Source organism: Gambusia affinis, linkage group LG04, assembly GCF_019740435.1.
Source record: "Gambusia affinis linkage group LG04, SWU_Gaff_1.0, whole genome shotgun sequence".
Lineage (NCBI taxonomy): Eukaryota > Metazoa > Chordata > Actinopteri > Cyprinodontiformes > Poeciliidae > Gambusia > Gambusia affinis.
This window is the reverse complement of record NC_057871.1, coordinates 21123800-21141956: the sequence shown is the minus strand read 5'-3', so window position 1 is coordinate 21141956 and position 18157 is coordinate 21123800. Positions and strand designations below refer to the sequence as shown.

At 42.8% G+C, this 18157-nt stretch overlaps 2 protein-coding genes across 2 annotated transcripts in view; both read left to right on the top strand.

Annotated features, from left to right (window-relative positions):
• The first annotated feature begins 197 nt into the window (after nucleotides 1-197).
• On the top strand, nucleotides 198-4315 carry LOC122829647. The gene is made up of 3 exons (XM_044114393.1): nucleotides 198-564; nucleotides 637-703; nucleotides 1072-4315. The coding sequence occupies exon 3, from the start codon at nucleotides 1591-1593 to the stop codon at nucleotides 2521-2523; it is 933 nt and encodes a 310-aa protein (XP_043970328.1). The 5' UTR covers nucleotides 198-564; nucleotides 637-703; nucleotides 1072-1590; the 3' UTR covers nucleotides 2524-4315.
• Nucleotides 4316-11756: 7441 nt separating this feature from the next.
• notum1b (notum, palmitoleoyl-protein carboxylesterase b) overlaps nucleotides 11757-18157 on the top strand; it is a 9138-nt gene continuing 2737 nt past the window's right edge. Inside the window, exons 1-10 of the mRNA XM_044114282.1 lie at nucleotides 11757-12420; nucleotides 13285-13337; nucleotides 13426-13521; nucleotides 13893-13953; nucleotides 14820-14878; nucleotides 17151-17253; nucleotides 17337-17528; nucleotides 17605-17702; nucleotides 17779-17926; nucleotides 18013-18060. Coding sequence (XP_043970217.1) covers nucleotides 12044-12420; nucleotides 13285-13337; nucleotides 13426-13521; nucleotides 13893-13953; nucleotides 14820-14878; nucleotides 17151-17253; nucleotides 17337-17528; nucleotides 17605-17702; nucleotides 17779-17926; nucleotides 18013-18060 — 1235 coding nt within the window. The 5' untranslated portion in view covers nucleotides 11757-12043. The remainder of the gene's footprint in view (nucleotides 12421-13284; nucleotides 13338-13425; nucleotides 13522-13892; nucleotides 13954-14819; nucleotides 14879-17150; nucleotides 17254-17336; nucleotides 17529-17604; nucleotides 17703-17778; nucleotides 17927-18012; nucleotides 18061-18157) is intronic.

Sequence of the window (18157 nt, the reverse complement as noted above, 5' to 3'; positions counted from 1 at the left end):
CAAAGGCACACCACTTTATTACACTTTATTACACTTTATTTGTAAGTCTCTTGATTTGAACCATTAATCTTTCCTTTTCACTTCACTACATGCATTGGTCTATAACATAAGAATCCAGTAAAGTACAGTAAAGTTTGGGGCTATGGAGCGAAAAACTGTGAAAGATTTCAAGAAGGACGTATTGTAACCCAGTGTTTAAAAACACAAGAAAAAAGAATAATAATAGATGTTAATTCAATTCTACCAAAAGAACTAAAAGGTGATTACGTAAATCTTCAAAAAAAAAAGTGAAATAGGCCTTTAGTGTTAGCTTCTGTTGGCGGTTTGAGCAGCCAATGGCTGGCGCGGTCTGGTTTCGCGTCGGCCAATGGGGTTGATTGTCCCGCCCCTTTCAATCGGTTGTTTCGTTCGGAGCGCTCAGAACGCCTGAGAGCTAACAGCTGACGGTTGCTTCCGCTCAGAACGCTTGAGAACAGCTGACGGTTGCTTCGCTCAGAACGCCTGAGAGCTAACAGCTGACGGTTGTTTACTTAAAGAGCTAAAAAGAAATCGACAAATCTGGAGGTTGGTAAGGAAATCAATATTAATATAAATTGACTGAATATGTAATTCAAAGTACTAAATTCGTTTTATTAGATCTCGGAGAGTTTCCCCTGTAAACAGCTGAACCCCGAAAAATAGCCGTTGACAGCTCGGAGCATCGGTGAGTCATTGCACGCGCTCGACCGTTGGTTAAGAAAATTTGGTGAAAATTGGCTAAAATACTTATTAAATTATCAAATTTTATATAAAATGAAATGAATTGAAAGATTTTGTATTGTTATTGTTGTGTATGTTGTATTTGTTTTATGTAATTGCATTTTTTTTAAGATTGAATGTATATTATATTTTTTTTACCACATATAAGCTAATCTCTTTAGTTTTACTAATATGTTGGGAAATTTGTATTCTGTTAACTTGTTGTTGTACAACATAAAAAAAAACAGCAGAAGAACTTGAGAAATGATTAATTAAGCTTTAGTGATGCTGGCATCTTATGTGCTAACATGTTTTACTTTGGCCTTGTTATAGGTCAGGTTTTTTTTTGTTTTAGCTTGTTTGATACACTTTTGGCTTGGAGGGCCAAAGATTCCAAGACCCTCTTCTCTTGAACCTGGATGGCGAGCCCCAGCCCAGAGGACCAGGCGCACGGGTAGATAGTGACCCGACTGGTCACCAGCTGAGAGACTGAGACTGAACAATTGACTCATTGGAGACTAAAGTATTCAATTTATTTATTTATTTATTTTTATTTTTAAAGCGCGCAGTATTTGTTTGTCTGTTTTAAATGTGGATCCACCATTGTTAATTATATTAAATTTTGCTGTTTTCTTGTAGACACTGTGTGTTTCTTTGTTGCTCACACCTGGGTTCCCTCGAATTTAAAATCTTCTGATTAGGCCCAACTTCTTATATATATATATATACTAAATTAACCTGTTTTTTGTGAGTTGCAGGTTGTTACAAAAATTTGGCGAGCCAGCCAGGAGCCTAGTTGTGTGACAACAGTGGAACAACAATTTGAATTTTGTCTGTTAACACATTGGTACTATGGATTTCATTGCAAAATTAGGAATTAAGATACCAAATGCAGTCATTGTCAGTGGTTTAACTGGATCTGAAAAGGATGATGATGTTTTTGACTACTTGCGACAATGTGGTACAATAAGTAGGACACTAACAGTCGATGATAGCTCATCTGAGTTTTACCAGAACTGTGTCGTGGAGTTTAGCTCTGATTTAGCTGTTCAGGAGCTAACACCTGCATTGCCTTACCTGTATCCATCAGCTGAAAATCCAGATGTTAAATACTGTGTCCGCGCCCTAACAGATGTTTACACAAAAACCGTAGGGGGCAGTGTAACTGATACCTACCTCACTGAACTAAAGACCTTAGCTAAGTTAAGTGGGAAGGATTTTGAAGAAGTCTTAAGGGAGGTGATGTCAAAGTTTGAAGAGTCCATGGGATCTGTGGAGACAGCTGCAAGCCCATGTCCAAATAATGACACAGAGCCTACACAAAGTGTTGTTTTCCCTCCACACCACATTGATAACCCCCACTCTCCTAAGCTTGTTCAGAGCCCTAACCCAAGTTCCTTGAAACTTAATCAGAAACCTCACATGTTAAGTCAAACCGATCTAGTCTCACCTGAAGTACAGAGGATTGTGGTTGAACATGTTGTCAAAACTACAGAGAAGACATCTAATGCTCATTCCACCCTTAGGTTGAGAGCTTTTTCTGGAAAAAACCCTAGACCATATTCCGAAGCTGACTATGAAACATGGCGTTCCCATGTTGACTTAATGATGGGAGACACATCTCTTTCTAACTTGGAAAAAACCCGAAAAATTCTTGAAAGCCTTCTCACTCCAGCTTCAGATGTCATTCGACCTCTTGGGCCTGATGCATCCATTGATGACTATCTTAGGCTGCTTGAGTTGGCATTTGGCACTGTTGAAGATGGTGAGGAACTGCTTGTGTGATTCATGAACACTTTGCAGGATCCTGGGGAGAAACCATCTGCGTACTTGCATCGCTTGCAGGTGGCACTGAGTCTTGCAGTGCGCCGGGGTGGTGTAGACCCCAGATAAAGAGACAGACAGCTTCTTAAGCAATTTCAAAAAGGCTGTTGGGATGATAACCTACTGACAGAACTGCAGTTAGAGTTAAAGAAAAATAATCTGCCCACATTTGCAGAACTATTACTCCTACTCCGTACTGCAGAAAACAGACAAGAAGTTAGAAGCACAAGAATGAGAAAACACTTTAGTGCAACCAAACAAAAAGCAGCGTCATATGAACAAACTGTCACTGAAACAAAAATGGACTTTTCTGAAACAACTTCAAACACTTTAAGTGATCTGAAAAAACAGGTTGCTGATTTAAAAAGCCAATTAGCAGCAGTTATGAAACAAAAGAAACAAACAGTACCTAAGAAGAACCAAACAACAAAACCTGACCATGCAAACCCTGAACCCAACTTACCTTCACACAGCCGCCCTAGTTCACGGCCCAAGCCTTGGTACTGCTTTCGCTGTGGGGAGGACGGACATATTGTTGCCAACTGTGAATCTGAGCCAAACCCTGCACTTGTAGAGGCAAAACGTAAGGAACTAAAAGCAAAAAGACAAATATGGGATAGACAACACAATGGCTCTGCTTCTTTAAACTGAAGTGTGCCTCTGTTGAGGGACAAACAGAGGCTACCACAGAGTCAAACCGTCCCCTTGAACCCAAGCAAAATGTGCCGACTAAAAAACGTGCCATTTTAAAGTCGCATACTAAAACTGGCAGATTCAAACTGCCTCGAGGTTTAATCGGTACTAAAAGTACAGCCCAAGTAAAGATTAACAGCAATACTGTAAACTGCTTACTCGATTCTGGCTCCCAGGTGACCACGGTCCCACAATCATATTATGAACAACATCTGTCCAGTCATGAGATTAAGCCACTTTTTGACCTACTCGAAGTAGAAGGTGCAAACGGCCAATCAGTGCCTTATTTAGGGTACATTGAAATGAACGTCACTTTTCCAAAAGAGTTTCTCGGCATTGAAGCCGATGTGTCAACACTTGCCTTAGTCGTGCCAAACATTCGAGCTGCTTCCCAATCTTTGGTGTTAATTGGAACTAACACCTTAGATGTGCTTTATGAATTGTATAACGAAGCATGTTCCGGACAGCAGCCTCTCATTTCAGATGGTTATAAGGCAGTGTTAAAAGTGCTAGAGTTAAGACACAAACAGACCAAAGGCAGTAGCCTTGGTCTAGCAACTATGTACAACAAAGGCCCTCAGCTAGTCCCAGCAGGCCAGACAGTTGTCCTGGAAAGCTCGGTAGCTGTGTCAACTAATACCACAGAGAGATCCGTGCTGCTAGAGCACCCATCCTTTTCAACCTTACCAGGGGGTGTCCTAGTAAAGCCAAGTCTCATCAGCTTACCTGAGCGAGCACCCTACCTGATACCAGTTGTTCTCACCAATGAAACTGAACATGATGTGACAATCCCTCAAAAATGTGTGATTGGAGAGATCCACGCGTTCCAGAGAGTCCTCTCTCACCAACATTCAGTGGGATCTTCCAAATCTGAAGTCGGTCAAAAACACAATCTGGTTTTTAACTTTGAGTCCTCTCCTATCAGTACTGAGTGGAAAGAGCACATCTTGCATAAGCTCAATAACATGCCAGAGGTTTTTGCACAAAATGACCTTGATTTCGGTCGGACTGATCAAGTCAAGCACAACATTAAACTGTCAGACGAAACTCCATTCAAACACAAAGCTTGACCCATACACCCCAATGACCTAGAAGCCGTCAGAACATTTACAGGAGCTGCAACAAGCAGGCGTGATTCGAGAATCCACTTCACTGCTCTTCGCCCATTGTCAAAGCGAAAGAAAAATGGCGACGTCCGTCTCTGTATAGATTACAGAAAACTCAATTTGCAGACTGTAAAAGACGCTTACGCGCTCCCGAACTTGGAGGAAACATTCTCTACATTGACTGGATCTAAATGGTTTTCAGTCCTTGATTTAAAATCTGGCTACTATCAGATTGAAGTAGAGGAAGCTGACAAACCAAAAACTGCGTTTGTATGTCCTAGTGGCTTTTGGGAGTTTAATAGAATGCCTCAAGGCATTACAAATGCTCCCAGCACTTTCCAGCGGCTTATGGAACGATGTATGGGTGACATGAACTTAAAGGAAGTTCTTGTGTTCCTTGACGATATCATTGTCTTTTCCAAGACGCTTGAGGAGCATGAAACTCGATTAATGAAGGTTCTAAACCGCCTCAAAGAGTACGGTCTTAAACTGTCTCCTGAAAAATGCAAGTTTTTTCAAACTTCGGTGCGATACCTTGGACACATAGTATCCCACAAAGGGGTAGAGACAGACCCCGAGAAAGTGAAAGCTCTGAGTAGCTGGCCTGTGCCCAGAGACCTTAAACAGCTTCGTTCGTTCTTAGGTTTCTCGGGGTACTACAGGCGCTTTATCAAGAACTATTCGAGCCTTGTTAAGCCTCTCACTGATCTAACATCAGGCTATCCACCGCTGCGTAAGAGCACAAAACCCAAAACTAAGCCTGCTGAGTACCATGATCCGAAAAAACCCTTTGGTGAGCGGTGGACTCCTTCTTGTGAGCAAGCTTTCAAAGACATCATTGAGAAGCTCACTTCCGCTCCTATCTTGGCATTTGCAGACCCTAAGCTGCCGATTATTTCACACCGACGCCAGCACCACAGGGCTTGGCGCCGCCCTTTATCAGGAACAGGATGGACAAACAAGGGTCATTGCTTATGCCAGCAGGGGGTTATCCAGGAGCGAAGCTCGTTACCCCGCCCACAAGTTAGAGTTTTTGGCCCTAAAGTGGGCTGTAACCGAAAAGTTTGCAGACTATCTTTATGGGAACCAGTTTACTGTCATTACTGACAGTAACCCTCTGACCTATATTCTGACAACAGCTAAGATGGATGCAATGAGCTACCGTTGGTTAGCTTCTCTTTCCACCTTTAACTTTAAGCTCCAATATAGAGCAGGAAAACTCAACTCTGATGCAGACGGTCTTTCAAGGCGACCGCATGGTGAGTTATTAAATGATGCTGTATCACAAAAAGAGCTTGACAGGATACAGCAGTTCACCCAAACTCATTTGGCACAGCAAGACACCAGTTTAAGCCAAGAGGTGGTGTCAGCCATCTGTGAGAGACCCTTATGTTGTAGTTTCTCCGATGAACCTACCCCTCTTGTGCACTCATTAGCCATCTCGGTAAACACCTTACCAGATGACTTTGTCAATGAAGATGATTGTGGTGGTCTTCCAGTCGTGCCTCATCTGTCAGCTGAACAACTCAAACAAGAACAACGAGCTGACCCTTGCTTGCGCGAGGTCATTATCCAAATTGAGACTGGTAAAAAGGTTCCACCTACAGTCAGAACAGAACTTCCAAATATAAGTCTGTTGCTTCGAGAACTAAATCGTCTTGAGCTGCACAACCAAATATTGTACCGGACACGCCAAGATGATGGCAATGTCACTCATCAGCTCGTCCTACCTGAGCAGCTCCGTGAGGCAGTTTTTCACAGTCTCCATAATGATATGGGCCATTTAGGTATTGAGCGTACCATCGATCTCGCCAGAGGAAGGTTTTATTGGCCTCGTATGGCAGCTGACATCGAGAACAGAATCAAAACATGCAACCGCTGTGTGCGGCGAAAGACCCCTCCGGAAAAAGCTGCAGCGCTTGTGAACATAAAGTCTACCAGACCGCTTCAACTGGTTTGTATGGATTTCTTATCCATTGAGCCAGATCAAAGCAACACAAAGGATGTGCTCGTACTAACTGATCACTTCACTAAGTATGCCATAGCCATTCCAACTTCTAACCAAAAAGCCCAAACCGTGGCAAAATGTCTTTGGGATCACTTTATAGTTCCTTATGGCATCCCTGAACGATTACATAGTGATCAAGGGCCAGATTTTGAGTCACACGTAATAAAAGAACTTTGCAAGATCATGGGCATTCACAAGATTCGAACCACTCCTTATCATCCTAGGGGGAATCCTGTGGAACGCTTTAACCGCACCTTGTTAAGTATGCTTGGGACCTTAGAACATAAAGACAAAACGCAGTGGCGCAACTTTGTAAAACCATTGGTCCATGCGTACAATTGTACGAAAAATGACACAACCGGATTTGCACCTTATGAATTAATGTTTGGTCGTCAACCCAGATTACCTGTTGACCTTGCATTCAACCTACCTCTCCAAAACAAAAGTTTTAAGTCCCACTCACAATATGTGGAAAAACTGAGAACAACTCTCCAAGAAAGCTATAAACTAGCAACCCAAAATGCTAACAAAATGGCTGCCAGAAATAAAGCCAGATTTGACATGCACGTAAAACCATCCAAACTAGAACCCGGAGACCGAGTTTTGGTGCGAGCCGTTCGTCTTAGGGGTAAGCATAAACTAGCCGATAGGTGGGAGACAGACATTTATGTTGTGGTAGAACAAGCTGGTGATCTGCCAGTCTACACCATTAAGTCTGAAACTAAAGATGGGTCAGTGCGCACTGTCCATCGTGATCTTCTTCTACCTTGCGGGTTCCTTGCTCCCACAGAAGAAAATCCAACTCCGCCAAATCGGGTCTGCAAACCTAAAACACGGCAGTCCCCTGAGCAAAATGAAGAATTCAATCTTCCTGAACCTGAAAACGAGGAGCTCTATTGGCTTAGAGAACAACCTGTCCTAGAGCCAATCAAATTCACACAAATTTATGAGATTCCAAAACAGACATGGCCTAAAAAATTACCTGGATGTGACAACTTACCTGAATTCAACAATGTACCCGATTGTGATGACGTTCCTGGCAGTGACCCGGTAGTTCCTTCTGAAGAGAAGTTTGAAGCAGTAGCAAGTACTGAGCGTTTGAACCATGGTAGTGATTGTAAAAGTGAACCTAACCTACATAGTGAAGGTGTATGTAACCAAAATGTATCAGAGGACAAACCCAACCACCCAAGTCATGAAATCACAAATCCTGTGAGACGTTCAGAGAGACAAACCACTCAACCAAAGAGGCTCCAGTATAGCCAGTTAGGGAACCCACTCATATCCATTGCCCAGTCCCTATTCCATGGCTTAAGCCTTGCTTTTACTAGTGCCTTGATAGAACCTGAACTTGAAACCACTTTTAAGGGTTCCAGCATTCCTGTCATTTCAAAACAACCCATCCCATGCAAAGGGACTTGCATGTTCCAAGGGGGGACAGTGTAACCCAGTGTTTAAAAACACAAGAAAAAAGAATAATAATAGATGTTAATTCAATTCTACCAAAAGAACTAAAAGGTGATTACGTAAATCTTCAAAAAAAAAAGTGAAATAGGCCTTTAGTGTTAGCTTCTGTTGGCGGTTTGAGCAGCCAATGGCTGGCGCGGTCTGGTTTCGCGTCGGCCAATGGGGTTGATTGTCCCGCCCCTTTCAATCGGTTGTTTCTGCTCGAGCGCTCAGAACGCCTGAGAGCTAACAGCTGACGGTTGCTTCCGCTCAGAACGCTTGAGAACAGCTGACGGTTGCTTCGCTCAGAACGCCTGAGAGCTAACAGCTGACGGTTGTTTACTTAAAGAGCTAAAAAGAAATCGACAAATCTGGAGGTTGGTAAGGAAATCAATATTAATATAAATTGACTGAATATGTAATTCAAAGTACTAAATTCGTTTATTAGATCTCGGAGAGTTTCCCCTGTAACGGCTGAACCCCGAGAAATAGCCGTTGACAGCTCGGAGCATCGGTGAGTCATTGCACGCTAATCGTTGGTTAAGAAAAATTTGGTGAAAATTGGCTAAAATACTTATTAAATTATCAAATTTTATATAAAATGAAATGAATTGAAAGATTTTGTATTGTTATTGTTGTGTATGTTGTATTTGTTTTATGTAATTGCATTTATTTTAAGATTGAATGTATATTATATATTTTTTTAACCACATATAAGCTAATCTATTTAGTTTTACTAATATGTTGGGAAATTTGTATTCTGTTAACTTGTTGTTGTACAACATAAAAAAAAAACAGCAGAAGAACTTGAGAAATGATTAATTAAGCTTTAGTGATGCTGGCATCTTATGTGCTAACATGTTTTACTTTGGCCTTGTTATAGGTCAGGTTTTTTGTTTTAGCTTGTTTGATACACTTTTGGCTTGGAGGGCCAAAGATTCCAAGACCCTCTTCTCTTGAACCTGGATGGCGAGCCCCAGCCCAGAGGACCAGGCGCACGGGTAGATAGTGACCCGACTGGTCACCAGCTGAGAGACTGAGACTGAACAATTGACTCATTGGAGACTAAAGTATTCAATTTATTTATTTATTTATTTTTATTTTTAAAGCGCGCAGTATTTGTTTGTCTGTTTTAAATGTGGATCCACCATTGTTAATTATATTAAATTTTGCTGTTTTCTTGTAGACACTGTGTGTTTCTTTGTTGCTCACACCTGGGTTCCCTCGAATTTAAAATCTTCTGATTAGGCCCAACTTCTTATATATATATATACTAAATTAACCTGTTTTTTGTGGGTTGCTTGTTACACGTATACTTTTGCAAGACAGCCAGTTCTTTATTACATTAAAGATGTTTAACAAACCATATTTATAAGAAACTATGACATTTGTCAACCCCCCAAACCAAATGACATTGACATCAAGACAAATGGGTATTTAACAAATTCATTTCTTCAAGCTGTAATCCTTCTCTTGTAGATTTATAATGTCAAAATACACTTTTAAATGCCAACAGCAGTTGAAGCCGTGCCACTGATGAGAGGGTGCTAAAGGATGTCTTACTGTTTTAATAAATCCCAAACCCATCCACCAGCAAGGCATTAGATCTTTGACAGCGTAAAGCTCTTTTTCTTATTTTAGGACATTTAAAAGTAATGTGAAAAAAGAGATTTTAAATTATTTGCAGCGGCCTTTCAAGGAGAAGAAGATTGATCCTGTCAGAGGCCCGACCACAACACAGCAAATATGTTTCTCAGATGACTTCATGTAAGCACTGGGAGACGTCTGACAGATGACCTGGGCTGATACCAGAGAATCAAGGCTATTTTCTGTCAGCGAGTATCAGACCGGATCAAAGCCGGAGTCGCAGAGAAAAGACAATGGGACACATGGCGCAGCCATATGGAGAGGTGTGAAGGCCCAACAACGGACTGACTGACTGACTGACTGACTGACTGACAACTCGGTATATATTCAGACACAAAGCCAACGAGAGAGAAGAAGAAAAAGAAAGAGACCTCTGGTAGAAAACTGTCACCATCTGAGTAAACTACCAACAACTTGCTTCCTTCCTCACACTGCAGTACATAAGCTTTAAAATTTCCTGGATGGAGAGCGTGTTGTCACTTTCTCCATATCTGGTCTGGGTGTTAAAAACACATGATGTGATGCTTGTTCTGAAAAGCTTCTCAGGTGATAATGATCTGCACCATTCTTTCAGCTAAACACCTTTTTAATTGTGTGAGCAGTTTGGGATTTTCACTGTTCTTTTCCTTTTTGAATCCTGGAAAAGCAGAGCCAGTCCAATATTCTGCCTAGTACTCTTTTAGAGTAAATCTCAACAACGTCATTATTGCTCCCGTTAGTGGCTGAGATGTACTGGGCAGATTTCATTTAAATTTCAATTCAAACATACCTTATTAACCACAGAGTGAAATTAACTGGAAATCCATCCACGTGGATTTCCAGTAGCAGTCTGTGTTACAGCATTTCCAAAAAAGCCTCTAGGAAGAACTGTTGCTGCAGTCTCATAAAGAGGATCCTCAGGGTTGTTTGTCATGTTATGAAGAATCATTCTTTGCTCAACAATCTCCACAGGTTCCACAACATTTTTTTTCCTCAATGTTGTTGCGTTAGAAACAGCTTTTCCAAAACTGCAGCTGTCAAAAGGTGTTCCAGATTTGGCGGTCATTAGATTCTTCAACAGCCAAGAGATCAGCAGTATATTTGATATGTCAAGGCCACAGTGACTCATCACCTCCAGAGCGCAAACCTTTTTCTACAGAAAAATAATCATCTTTATTGTTTGTTTTAAATCATTTTCAAAGAATAAAAGCAACATTTAAAGGGTTTCAATCTTGAAATACATACAATTTTAATTGTTTTAAAAAAACATGAAAAAACAAAGATGTACAATAATTTAATAGCTGTATTTTTGGTGCTTGTTTTGTTTTGTTTTGTTTTGGTTTTTTTCAATAAAGATGTTAAGAGGGCTTAACACCTTTGAGGAGGACACAAGCAGTAGCTGTTGCAAATATTACTGATATGAACAGTAGGGCTCAGGCTGCATTTCTGTTGTACTGCTTTGTTGGCCCTGCCTGACTTTTCTCATGCACTTCACATATTTATTTCATAGGGATCGGTGACAAAGAATAAACAGTGAAAGAAAAAATAGCAACAAGTCAAGACTGGCCAACATAAATTACTGGTTTCAAATTAAAGCTTCACTTCAGAGGCAGTATCAAGACTTTCCTGTCCTTCATTTATTCATCTCTAGATCAAAACAGAAATACTTAGCATGATCAAAGATGTATGGAACAGTTTGAGATGTATTAAATCGCGACATGCAGAATATTTTTTGGCATCAGGACTACGCTAGATTGAGGAAAGCACACTCATTGATTTGGACTCACCTTTCAAGAAAAGAACCAAAACATTTTATTTTTAGTTTATGTGATAAGACAGTCATGCAGGAATGAATGATTGACGAGAGGTCTACGTGTCTCGTACTCCCCCGCTTAAACGCGTCCTCCCAGCACCTCGAGATCATCCCCACAATAAACGTGAAAAGTGAGGTTTCCGTTTTCAACTCACAAAAAGACATATATATGCGTGTGTGTGTGTGTGTGTGTGTGAGTGTGTGCACGTACCCCTCTCTCACACCGGATTCAATCAGCACTTCAAAGGCTGCGTGAGCCTGTGACGACACAACATCAAAAGGACGGAGGGCGAGACTCAAGCCCAGAGTGTGGGCGTGCCGCGGCGATGCGTGCGCTCAGGGTGTGGGGACAGACGCCCGGCGAGGAGTTTCAGCCAACCACAGCAGAGCCCGATTGGCCCGCGGGAGAGAGACAGAGAGAGGGAGGGACGGGTAGGAGGGAAGAACCTCAGATAAATACCCAACTTCATCCGGAGGTCGGGAGGACTTGGATCGGGAGAGAGATAACGCTGCGCCGTTAACAGACTTTAAACGTTTCCCTGCGGAGATGGATTGATTCAGTGATCCGAACTGGTTTTGTGCGTAAATTTGGGGGCAAATCTGGAAGCAGCCGCCTGTCTGAAAGAAACGATGGAGATCCATAATCTGCGCTCATTCAGTCCACCCATGAGCGAGCGATCGTCTCCGGGAGGGCTCCGTGCGCTTTAACAGGACTTCGCCTCTCTCCGTATAGAATGCTGTGTTTGATTCGGACCCTGCTGACACACACGCCCCAGTAACAGCTACAATATGAGGAGCCGCGGTGGGTTTCGAAGCTCGGCCGGTCTGTCAGCGGTGCGCTCCTGCCTGCTGCTGCTCTTCATCCACATGAGCGCTCCGGTGGAGGCGCGGCGAGTGCGTGGCGGCCGCGCTCAGACCCGGCGGGTCCAGCAGCAGCAGCCGCAGCAGCAGCCGCAGCAGACTCCGGAGCAGCAGCGGGTGGAAGTACCGGAGAGCTTCCCACTAGACTTCACAGCCGTGGAGAGCAACATGGACAACTTCATGGTGCAGGTTAAAAACCTGGCGCAGTCGCTGTACCCCTGCTCTGCGAAAAAGCTGGATCAAGACATGAAGCTGCACCTCTTGAGTAATTTGTCGGTGACCTGCAACGACGGTTCATCATCGGGGTGAGTGCACTGCTGGAGCTTATGTTTTAAGAGCCAAGCGAGTCTGCGGTTGGGCTCCCCTGAGCCCCTCATTCCCCTGTCACTCCGGATGTGACCAAAGTGGATCAAAGGAACAGATCAGAGAGCGCGCGCGCGGAGCGAAGAGACGATGACTGCAGATGCAGAGACCTTAATCCCCCATGTGACCAAGTTTTAAATTCTCCTCCAACCGGGTATATATGTGTATATATATATATATATATATATATATATATATATATATATATATATATATATATATATATATATATATATATATATCAGCATTAAAACAAATACACACCAAACTTTTATAGTATTATCTATTTGTAAACCATTTTCCAAATACACAGCATTGACGTATCACAACAATCCCTCCAAAAGTCCAAAAGTATATATTAATGCCTTGGTTTGCTAGTAATAATATTGGTCGTAAATTTGCGACCAAATGTATTCCATACTGTAAAAATAACCAGGACAAAAATTTCCTCCCTTTTGTGGATCATTTTTGTTTTCATAGATCAGTCGTTTGTGGTTTTACAGAGTCTCTTACATGCAGTACATGTTGTGGTGGTGATGATACGACTTTAGCTACAGAGTTCACAGAAATGTTTCTCAAATGTTACTATTATTCTTTGAAAGTGAAAAGATACTCTTAACACTGCAGTCGTTGCTAACGAGTGTGGACGGCTCCAGAGTATCAGTGTGTGTCCTCACAGGACGCATGGAGACGCACACTGTCTCGATGCACTGTGGAGGAGAGTACTTAAAGAGAGCCTGTTGTGGATCAGGTGGCTGCGTCTCTGTGCACAATCACTTCCTACCTGATCTGACATTCTTGTTCAGGTTCTACATCAAGGAGTCCAAAGGCAGCAGGAGGTGGCTTCTCTTCCTGGAAGGTGAGGATGAGCTAAAGGATGAAAGTCAGCCTGATGTCGTTCTCTGAAGCCTGTTGAGGTGCTCAATGTGTGTGTGTGTTTGATGCAGGTGGGTGGTACTGCTTCAACAAACAGACCTGCAGCAGCAGATATGAGACCATGAGGAATCTGATGAGCTCCACCAAGTGGCCACAGAGCAGAAGAGGTACGAGCTCGTCGCTGCATCAGTGCATGACCCCCGGGCGTTGTGCTTCACACGCTCACGCAGCTTTTCCCGTCACCAGAGGAAAGGGGGGAAAAAAAAAGTCTCCTGAATGGTCAGGATTCATCATGGAAGTGTTTGCGTTTCCTCTTGATCCATAAAAGCCAAACTCCCACTGAATTCCTTCTTAATTCCCACCAGGGATTCTGTCGAAATCTTCAACGCCTGCATGTACTCAATGGCCAAAGTGGGGAAAAGTTATTGGCTTACGTACTTCAATCAAAACATTCTCATTATATCCACAAAGACACAAATAATTATCCAGACTTGTGCCGGCCGTGATCCTCCCATTCGTCCGTTTTCTGTCTTCACAGGAACAGGGATTCTGTCTCCAGATCCAGAGGAAAACCCTCACTGGTGGAACGCCAACATGGTGTAAGAGTTTGTCTTTATGTTTCCTCCTTCTTCCCATTTTGAATCGGAAGAGAAAACTATTTATACTTTAATTGCTAAAGAGTTCAATTTACTGAAGATGTAAAAGGCAGCTGGCCAGAGATCAACGCCAGACGTTTAGCAGCTCCAGTACTGAAAAATCTGACTTTTTTTTTTACCCAAACCAATTTCAGTCACTAAACATTTCACATCGACCACCTTCATGTACATTAATGCACCTTGTTTGAGGTTAACATAATCCAGATCCATCTTAAAGACGTACACTTTCATGCGAGAGAATAATCTTGTAATCCTTTCATCTTCTGCTGGATGTAAAACTGCTTCTTCGGTCCAAGAATATGCAACACGGGTTTAAAAAAAAAAAATCTTTTATATGTTATTATCCTTAATAAATAGTCATCAGAATTGGAACCAGACCTCAATAAAAACCCAAAATTGCAACTGTCCAGGAAAAGACTGATTATTACATCCAAAAGGCATATTTCACTTGTTTATTTTATTTTATTTTTTGCACGGGTTTAGTTCCGACAGCTTTGGCAAACAATATGGTGGATCATGTTGCATTTACTTTGGTAGAGCAGATTGTTAAGGTAGCAAAGAACACATCTGCAGCTGTTATAAAGAAACGACAGCAACAGAGGGCGGAGTGTACTTTCAACAATTTGTCCAATGCCAGCATTTAATAACAAAACTTGCTCCATCGGCCGCACTTATAAACATATTCTCCAGTTTACTGTCCGACAGTCAGATTGCATTATAACTGAACATTTGTCAGCATCAGCAAACTGATGACCTTTAAATCCAGATGTTTTTGCCCTAATAAGAGTTTTATTTGCCGTTTCCTGCAGTTTTATCCCTTATTGCTCCAGCGACGTGTGGAGTGGAGCCACGCCAAAGACCGAGCACAGTAAGACCCAGTAAATTAGATCCATCACAATTTTCTGAGGTGTACTTTCCCCCACAGCCCCCATTTGTGTTTTTTTTTTTTTGGAAGCCACAACAAGAAAGACATAAAAAAAGATAGAGCTGATTGTTTTTATCCGTTTCAGAGAGTGGGGTGTTTGTAGATCTGTGAGACGGGATTCTGCTGAGGTACAAATCTGGGAAAGGATACTTCTGTTACTTTATGGAAATTGGAAACATGAACACTCCAGTATTTTGGCCTTTATTGCCCAGATTGGAACTATTTCCTCATTAAAGGGGATATGAAAGTCCTTTAAAAGGCTGCCAAAAAAGCACCAGAGTGACTTTTAGACTATAAGATACAAAAATCATCTGATCTGGTGAAAGAAGCTTGAAGTTTTTGGCACAACTCCTGTGAAAGTCTTTGAGAAGAAAGCCGACCACCCACTGGTTAATGCCATCCATCCCTGCAGCCGGCTGCTGTGAAGCGCAGCCGCACTGTGCAGCCGAGATGTTTGTATTTTACACAAGCTTGCAAACTGTTTTCGGGGTCAAGACGATGACAGATGCAGATAAATAACAAGCCAAAGCAAAAATCTGTTTCAGAGTCGTTGGAAGCAAGACTGGCGTCATGTCTGAACGTTTTAATAAGATTTCAACTTGAAGCAGAAAGTCCAGAATGAAATCAAAGAGGCGTCTACAAACAAACAGGAAGGACTGGACCCAGTAGAGGATTTAAAAGGGATCTACGTCCTAGCAATCCAACATGGTTTGATTTAATCATTAAGAAGAACAAGGGGGAGGAAAATCTTTCACAGGAAAGGCTTGCAAAGCTTCCTGGATGAATCTGTGAAGAAATCAGGACGCCAAATCTGCCAAAGGTGCATTTTATCAGCATTAAATTACCAGTTTAGGTCAGAAGTTCACATGAACTCATCACAGTCATGAAGGTCATCGCTTTTGAGTTTTAAAAGATTTGTTTTACAAATGAACGACGACTTGGTGAACTAGTTTGAATTACTTGTTGAATTTCTGTACTCCACACATGCTCAGAATGTACACACACACACACACACACACACACACACACACCTCCACACACACACATACACCTCCATTGGCAAGTCATCAGCCGTCAATCTTCTGACATAACTCCAAGTTTGGAGCACCTGCCTGAACTTTTCAGTCTCACCTGGTTAAACATTTCCAGGAAGAAGAAAACTGAGCTGAAGCTGCTATCTTAAAGCTGAGCTGTCGGTTCCAGTTTAACTCATGGAGAACCCACATTATTTCTCGAAATATTCTTTACAATCATGAGACAGTGACTCTGTTGTTTGCCCATAGTGATTAAAGGTACAGCTGGGAGAGGCTTTCAACCGAAGCATGGTGGTGGTGGTGTCATGCTGAGGTTCTCTCTCCTTCGGTGGTATTGGTGGATTTCGCAAAGTGGGTGAAATCATGAGAACTACTTTCAAATACTTGTACAGCTATTTGGTTTATGCTCGGACACAGCTGTGTGTTGTAACAACATCGATATAAATTAATTGTGGAAAACCCGAGCCTAAGTAATAAGCACTAAGAAACTTTCTGCATTTTTCTCCGTTCACTTTATGTGATGGCAGGAATGAAATACATCCACGTAGGATATTGTGCAGTAAGCAGGGACTTCCATCTTTAAAGGAGCAGGATTATGTCAAATATCTTGAGTTGTAAATCACATTACAATGTTATTCCCTCATTAAAAACATACCTGGAGTGTCCCATGCATGTTTGAGGAATCCTTTAAACTCCCATGACAACAAGTCAGAGTGCATAAACACTGGCTGCCTCAAAGCACTGCCTACTTCCACAAGACTCCTCCTTGGAGCCTCACAGAGCGCCTCTCGCCCCATCCAGTTCCTCCAGACTAGTGGCAGCAGCAATTAGCAAACACCTGGTGGAAATGTGCAACCGCCAAGCACATCATATGAACTACAGCTCAGTACAACGCTTTCTAAAAACATTTGTTAAAGCCTTAATAAAGGAGCACTGACGTGATGAAATCGGGGCATCGGAAAGAGCAGGAGCTTCTTAAAGAGACAGGGGCCCAATTTCAAGGAGTCACATTGCAAATAAAAATGTATTTTAAGACATGCTTGTTATATGAAGGTAACATATTTACTCAATTGTGGTATAAAGTGATACAATGTCCGTGGAAAATGCATAAACCTACAGTAGTCCAGCCTGTGCCTGACAGTCAGGAAATGAATAATCACGTTGTTTCCATATGTTCTCAGGTGATTATGCCTTCATGGGGTCTCTGATTATCAAGGAGGTGGTGAAGGAGCTGCTGACTAAAGGTCTGGACAAAGCCAAGGTTCTGCTCCTGGCAGGCAGCAGGTCAGTTCACCAGAGGCCTGTTTTGTAATTTTTCCTCCTCGCTGCAGTTTCTCCCTCTGAGCACTCTCTCTGGGTGTCACCAGTGCGGGCGGTACCGGCGTCCTGCTGAACGTGGACGGCGTCGCCGAGCAGCTGCAGGCGGCGGGCCACAGGGGGGTGCAGGTCAGGGGGCTGGTCGACTCTGGGTGGTTCCTGGACAACAAACAGTACAAAACCACCGACTGCCTGGACACGGTCAGCTGTGCCCCCACTGAGGCCATAAAGAGAGGCGTCAGGTCAGCGGAGGAGTCGTAGCAGAGAGGAAATGGTGACGGCTCAAAGAGGTGGCAACTTTGCTTGTGTTTTTTGCAGGTACTGGGGTGGACTGGTACCAGAGAGCTGCAGGCAGGCTCACGTAGGGGAGGAGTGGAGCTGCTTCTTGGGATATAAAGTCTACCCGACGTTGAAAAGTGAGTCACAGCACAAACCCAGAGGCTCTCAGTAAAACACAGAGCGGGAGTCTGACCCCTGGTCTGTACCGCGCAGGCCCGGTGTTTGTGGTCCAGTGGCTGTTTGACGAGGCTCAGCTGACCGTCGATAACATCCACCTGACCGGGCAGCCCCTTCACGAGGCCCAGTGGAGGTACATTCAGAACCTGGGTCAGGAGCTGAGGAGCACGCTGCGAGACATACCGTAAGAGCTGCAAACGCTCCTCACAGGCAGGAAGTGGCCAAAGAAGGAGATGGTTTCTAACAGGCTGCTGTGTTTCTGATTGGCAGAGCCATGTTTGCCCCAGCCTGTCTGTCTCACGAACTCATCACCAGGACGTAAGTAAGAACGTCATGTCGTCATTTTCGTCATTCCACCCTTTTTGAGCAGTGCAACTATTATTTTAGTAATCAATTATTATGACAATTAATCGAT

Excerpts from the sequence above, each read along its gene's own strand:
- LOC122829647 (XM_044114393.1), top strand. The coding sequence starts at position 1,591 with ATGGATTTCATTGCAAAATTAGGAATTAAGATACCAAATGCAGTCATT.